This window comes from Cyprinodon variegatus, unplaced genomic scaffold, assembly GCF_000732505.1.
Source record: "Cyprinodon variegatus isolate N-32 unplaced genomic scaffold, C_variegatus-1.0 Scaffold232, whole genome shotgun sequence".
NCBI lineage: Eukaryota > Metazoa > Chordata > Actinopteri > Cyprinodontiformes > Cyprinodontidae > Cyprinodon > Cyprinodon variegatus.
In genome coordinates, this window is record NW_015150685.1 from 58,867 (window position 1) to 65,917 (window position 7,051).

Here is a 7,051-nt window from a genome sequence, read left to right on the forward strand (position 1 = left end):
TGGTGAGGGTTACGGGGGCGAAAAACGCAAAAGTAACGCAATAGTTACTTTTACTAGTAACTAGTTACTTTTATTGTGGAATAACTCAGTTACTTACTCAGTTACTTTTTGGGAGAAGTAACTATAACTAATTACTTTTTCAAAGTAACGTGCCCAACACTGATGATAACCTGACGAAGGATAATTCTATAGGAACACGTGAGTCAATAACCTGGTTTAGGGTACAGTCTGTGTCAAGAGAACGAGGTTTATACCAGCCAGTCTCCTGATAAGATGCAGCGGTTGCCGCACAGAGACTTCCAGATGTAAAAGCCTAGATGATTACAGAACTGACAGGAGATCAGAGCCAGGCGTAGTCAGGAAGCAGATCCAGGTAGGGGAGTGGCGGCCTAGTGGTCAGGGCATAGAGCTTGAAATTCTGAAGTTCTGAGTTCGAACTCCACGCCCACAGACTGCCACTCTGGGTCTCTGAGGAAAACCCTTAACCCCACACTGCTCCCCGGGCGCCCCACAATGGCAGTTCACTGGTCCCTAAGGGGATGAGTTAAATGCAGAAATAAATTTCTCCAATGTAAGATCAATTATTATTATAGGTACAGTCGACAAGTAGAATCCAGCAAGAATGTGATGACAGGTCAGGCAAACAGAACAGGAACAGGCAGGCTCTGAGGTCAAAATGCAGAGCAGGTCAAGATCAAGTAATCAAGGTAATCAGAATACCAGTATGCTAGACTAATTCTCTCACCGAAGGCTCAAGAATAATCTGGCAGCACCCATAACTGGGAGCAAGCAGTTTAAATCGTGTAGAAGCTTGAACAGTTGGAAATGATAAGTGATATTAACAAACAGTGCTGAGCTAGGTAGGAGAATGAAATGAGTAACAACTATCAGCGCCAAGATAATGACACTGATGTTCGATGCACAAAGAGCATTTGAATAAACATGCCCATTGTTTAGGTTGTCTCAGTTAGACAACCTGAATAAATAAAAAATCCTGTCATTAACCTATGTTGAAAGATTGTAGTTGGTGTGTCTGCAGAGGTTTGGATAAGTCTAATAAATTCAGACAACATCCTGGCAACACCGGGGGGGGGGTCTTTTGGATTACTACTTCATCAGATCTTGTAGTAGTCCAGCACTGGGTAAAAACTCTTTATTGTATTCTTATTTTCAATATTTTTTAACACTTAATTGCAATGAATTCTGTCCTAACTAAAAGATTTGTTTCCCCTTTTTTGTAATATTTGAACACTCACTAAATAAGGAACCTGGTCTACCAGTACTAACACACCAGACACATGCAAGGAAAAACATTAATGCTGCAGTCAAAGAAAGTAGAGAGCAGGAAAGTGAAGATACATAGCATGTAAAAAACCTGCTGCAAAAACATAAATGTGGCTAACACAAAAACCTGACAGGCCGGATTGATAAAGTGGAGTGAGCAGCTTTAGTTCTACTCAATATTAATCTTGGACTCCTCTGAACAAATCTGTTCAGGGAAAGCGGAAAGATTCAGCAGAACCTTTCGTGCTCATGGGTTGTAGCCTCACCAAGTGCTAGTCTCCCAAAATTGGGTTTTAGCCAAAAATGGTAACAAATGAAATTCTAGCAAACCAAAATGCTCTTGTTGTTGTTCTTTAAAGGACAAAGTTGTGCATTCTAAAACACAGATGTTGAAGCAGTACTGCGCTACCATGAGTATTTTGGTTCAGATTTGTGCTCGTCAGCTTTTGCCTTCATCACAGCTATGCGTCCAGCTTTGAACCATAATACTGCAAGGTTACAAACACAAACCAGAAAACAAAAATTACTGCAAATAATTGTCTAAGGATCAAAACTGATGCAAAATCATAAATGGGTTACCGTCTAGAGGAAGGAAAATGTCCTATTTCCAACTTTTGTTATTTTCATAATTATATTTTTATACTTTTCTGCAGCTCTTGGAGATACTGGGCTACTTATGTGAAGAACACTGTAAATAAAGTTTAGTTTTTTCAACATTATTATTCAAATGATTATTCTCATTACTACTTCCACCTTCATGGTTTAAAACCTTCTTTTTTTCCTGGACGCTTAATATGGATGGGACTAAACAGTTTTATGAGTCTTATTATTTGTGCCGCCAATCTATGTAGATCATCTGCCACACATCCTCTAAATGCATGTACAAAAACATTTTCAGCTGCAATTTAGCACAACTTATTGGGAATCTGTTAAGATCAGGATCAAATTCTCTCTGAGCATCATATGTTTGTGCATTTCCTAAGGCTCATGTCCATTTTGAGTTGATGTTCCTCTCCCCCTAGTGGTCCGGAGTACTTCCTTAATGCAAAACTAGTTTTAGCTTATCTCAACTTGCAATGGTTTTGCTAATTTTCCATGCATTTTTACTATGCATGTCTTTTTTAGTGGCTTTGTTGCATTGTTTAAGTGCTTGCAGTATATTTTGTGCTTGTAGCATGTTTTGACTTTGCTACAATGTTTCTGATAACAGTATGTCTCCTTTGCAGCATTTGCCCTTCGCACTTGTTTTGTGAGTTTGCTAGTTTCATATTTGTGTTTGCAGGATTTCTTGAATTTGCTGTGAATTGATGCTTTCACACAGCATTTGCACCATTTGGCCACTGAAGCAAAGAAAGCAGATGTTATGTAGTTTTGTAAACTGTAAACATTGGGATGAGATTGATCTCAAGGGGATGAAACTAACCTGCTTTAAGTTCTAAAGGTGCCCTGCCACCCTTGTTGATCTGAAGATACACCTTGGCTTCCCTTAGGTGCAGCCATACGGTCCCTTCTCGCTTTGGCAAATCAAAAGTCAACAGAAGCCCCTCATGGCTCCACGTCCGAAACTGAAAGCTCACCAAGGTCCCTTTTGAATGTAGATCTGTGGCCCCAGGTAACCAAAGGAAACTCTGGGGGCTAGTGAAGGTCACAGCAACCAAAACGGGCTCAGAACAAGAAAACGTCACGTTTCCCTGAGTTGGAAGTGGAAAAAAAACAGAGATATACAGGCCGTTTATGAAGATAGATGAATTTCATTTCAGTTACTTTAAAATTACATTTTTGGGATTTTAATTTCTGAATCTTCTGAATATTAGATATTCAAGCCTTGCTAATTCAGAGGAGCTTGCATTCTCAACATAACACCAACTTCACTGCGGTAACAAAGCGTTTCTGCTGTCTGACAGATATAATATAAAAACATAAGGAAAGTTTCGGCTTTGAGGAGATGGTCTGTAGCTGCATATATACTTTTGTTCTTATTTTAGACATTAGCTAAGCTCAACATTTGGAAGCTTGAAAATCAGAAGCATAAACAAACGTACTGCTGCTGTTTTAAGCAAACACAGCTAAATTAGGGGAATAAACACAGTTCTCCAAAGAGAAAGAGATAAAAAAAGAAGATTGAACAATATATGTTGTGCGTCAATATATGCATGTAGTTATATTAAATTACAAATAAATGCACAGGAATTCTTGTGGCTGTGGGAGTAAAGCTGAGCATACACTGTATGATTTTTTTTTTCAATCGTTGCGCACAGCTACAGCTCGCACTGTGCGACAAAACCCTGCGGTTTCACAGCTCAAAATGCATGTTCTCACACTGTGCAGCCCGACGCTCTGATGCGATCTATCTGCTCACACTGTACCTATAAAAACCACACCGGACTCAGCTCCACAGTGAGATGGCGCTACTCTCGATTTTGTGTGCTGAAAGCCCTAAAAAGAAAAAGCTACGTATTTGGACAAAGACATGGCTGAGCAAACGTGGTTACTACAGTCTGTCAATTTTACAGGGAAAACTCAATTTCACTCGCACCCCTGCTACGCTTCTTTGTTCTGTCTAAGAGGAAGAAGAAGAAGAAGAGTCCTTGTTTGCGCATGAACAGAATCAAACATGTTTAATTTTCTACCGTCCTTACGATATCTGATCAAGCTAAAAGTCAGCCAGATCCAAAAATTCTCGCACGACAGGAGAATTGGCCCAAAAACAGCAAAAAATCGTACAGTGTATGCCTGGCTTAATGGTACAAACTGGTTGAGGCGAGTTTACAGGGTGACGCATTTCTGTATGAATTAACATAAGAAAGTTAATTTAAACCAGGCGTGAAAGACCTGATTCCAAACGGCTTTTATCACAGTAGAAGGGGTGATAATTATGAAGAATATCACACGTCTGCTAAAAGTAATTTTTTTAATGTTATTTAAGTAAATGTAACTATAGTTACCACCCACCTCTGATAACAACTACATCAGAAATATGAGAAAGATCTAAAAAATGAAACTTGGCAGGAAAGAATTAAGACACATTTAAGGAAAATGCCAAAAAAAAGGACCTAGAACACATTTAAAAAAACTTAAAACAGGAGCATAAAAAAACTAACAAATAAGACATAGTAAAAACCAAAAATTATAAATTTCAAAAGTGAAAAAAAAAAAACATAATGAATAAAGTTTACATAAAACAAGAAAAAAAAATTAGTAGACTTAAAAATAGCTCAAACCATGACACAAGCACTCTGGAAGTCTTTTTACCATCAAAGTAACCCGTTGGTCCCTCTGCTTTGCCAGGTCAATCACATTAAGGCCGTCGTAAAAAAGATTTTCAAGACAGCCCTGGAAATTACTGTCCGAATTTTGAAAGTCAAGATTGTGGTTTGACCCAACACTTATCTATAAAAGAAAAACAAGAGAGCATAAAATTATGAGCTGCATTGGAGGGATATTGTTTTTCAATAATGGATGCATACCTCCTAAACCAACATTTCAAAAGTTCACCTGGTCAAACTTCCAGTGTGTGAACCATGGCGGCCTCTCTAACCACTTTGTGTTTTTGTCAACAGTGAAATTGAGGTGGCTGCTGTGATGCTCCACTGCAACATGGTGCCAGTGTTGGTCGTCCAAGAGGCTACCCAGGGACACAAGATGATGTCTGTCTGGAACCAAACTCCTGCCTGGAATTAAGGAGCAAAAGGAAAGAAACCATCAATGCGGATAAAAGAAAAATTTCATTGCATAGAAAAAAGTCAAAAGGTTTTATGCAACTAACTGTTACAATTATTATGTTGAAAGTTCCTCAACAGTTTAAATATATTTTGGGCTAAAAGTTGAGGTATAAAAAAGAGATTGTATCTCAGAAACAACACTTTTATGTTCAGCTATGAGAGAGTTGGAGAAACGATACAATTCATACTCTGAGAGGTGAGAAAAGCATGAATAAATGAAGAGGGATCAAGAGGTCCCCCCAAGGGGCCAGCAGCGCAAAGATATTTGTGCTGAGAGTGAAGACCTTGTTGAATGCATTGACTCATAAAATATGAATCCGACATTGTTAGAAATAAGGTCACTGTCTGCGTGGGATAAGAAAAATTGATGATAGAGATCAATTAAGTTACAGGTCTTCAATCACTAATCTGCAGTGATCTGTCACAACAGATCATGATCATAAAGACATGTTGGGAGACCGAAAAGGAAGAAAACTGACATATTTTTAATTATGGATCAACAGACTGAGGTTTGGAGATGTCAGATAAGGTCAAAGAAAATGTAATCTGATGCTTCTTCTCAATAACAAGGTTTTTAGTCCTGCAAATTAATAGGGGAATTGTGATTTTTGAGAAACATTTGCTGTTTTTTTTCCAAGATAATTTGATTTTAAATATATTTGTCTTAAACAGTAAATTATTTTTGGTTTCTTTGTTAAAAACAAAATGAAGTGACTGACAACAAACATAACTATTATTAGGATGAAAATTAAATAAGCCTACAACTTTAAAATTGTATGTATTCAAAGCTATTTTATTTTATGAAAGGCTCCATTTTTTTTATTATGTCATTATAACTGTCACATTTCAGTGAGATAGACTGTGAGGGAACAGAACAGGACTCAGTAATTATTGCAGAAAGAAAATTAGTTTTCTGAAAAAGCCCATAAAGAAGAGTATGGATAATATGTTGAAATATTTATTTTTGTTGCTCCATGCGTTTTTTTTTTCTCCATTTTGTGTTATTCTAGTTATTTTTAAATGTCTTTGAGTTCTAAGGTATTTCTTGTTTACCCTCTGCTGCCCTCTTGTGTCAGTCTCTTCTTTAGTCCCCTCCTGTAACTCCTCTGCCAATTACTCCTCCTATTGTTTTTTTCTCCCATATATACTTCTTCTCTTCAGTCACTTTTGGCTGGTTCCTTGTTGTTTCTCTGCTCCATAAGCAGAGAAACTCTGCACAAGTGTTTTCCCTGACGTCTCCTGGATTTTGGTATTTCTGTATTTTGTTATGTTTTGCATTTTTATTGAATTTAGGACCTTCAAACCTCCAGGCAACCTGAAATTTAGGAGTTGTTCACTGTTATCTGGCCTCCATTTTTCTCACATAACTTTCCATTAGTATGTTTACATGAAGCACTTAATTATCACCCTCCTTCAAACTAATAGCAACTAAGCTTTCTGGTGAATGCTCAAATACTGAGAATGATGAGGTAATGGCAGAACAACTGGATGATCCTCATGAAAGAGAGTTTGTACCTGTCTTGAACTGGAAGGAGATGAATTAAGTGAAATTGTGAATGAACCTGTGATCACGCCACCACAGAGGATCAGGCGAGCACAGATACAGATGATTTTATTTTTGTAATGGTTGAAAATGGATGGACAATGATTTGTAAGTGTAAGTGCAAACAATGCTGTTTAGATTTAAAAGAAATGGATGAGGTTCAAGGTTGAGGGGAGGAATGTTGTGTATGGTTGTACAGTGTATACGGACTCCACTTCCCATAAAGCTGTGCATTTAGGCGGGGGCTATATTACGTGAGCTCCCCCATTCAATGAGGCTGTACCGCAACAACGCAGACAGCCTACTTTTTATGCAGTAGTTTAATAAAACCAAGTGGAATATTCAGTAGCTTCATCTCCGCCTCTATCTAATTAACCCTCCAGACCACTCAGGTCTTCTGGCTCCAGTCTGCTCTGCATACCTAGAACCAGAACTCAACATGGAGAAGCAGCATTTAGTTCCTATGCTCCACTTATCTGGAACAAACTCCCAGAAAACTGTA

At 38.1% G+C, this 7,051-nt stretch overlaps 1 protein-coding gene across 1 annotated transcript in view; it reads right to left on the reverse strand.

Annotated features, from left to right (window-relative positions):
- LOC107088895 (contactin-associated protein-like 4) overlaps nt 1-7,051 on the reverse strand; it is a 47,611-nt gene that overhangs the window by 11,514 nt on the left and 29,046 nt on the right. The window contains exons 6-8 of the mRNA XM_015381363.1: nt 4,780-4,955; nt 4,537-4,674; nt 2,708-2,975 (exon numbers count right to left, since the gene is read on the reverse strand). Of these exons, the coding sequence (XP_015236849.1) occupies nt 2,708-2,975; nt 4,537-4,674; nt 4,780-4,955 (582 nt within the window). The remainder of the gene's footprint in view (nt 1-2,707; nt 2,976-4,536; nt 4,675-4,779; nt 4,956-7,051) is intronic.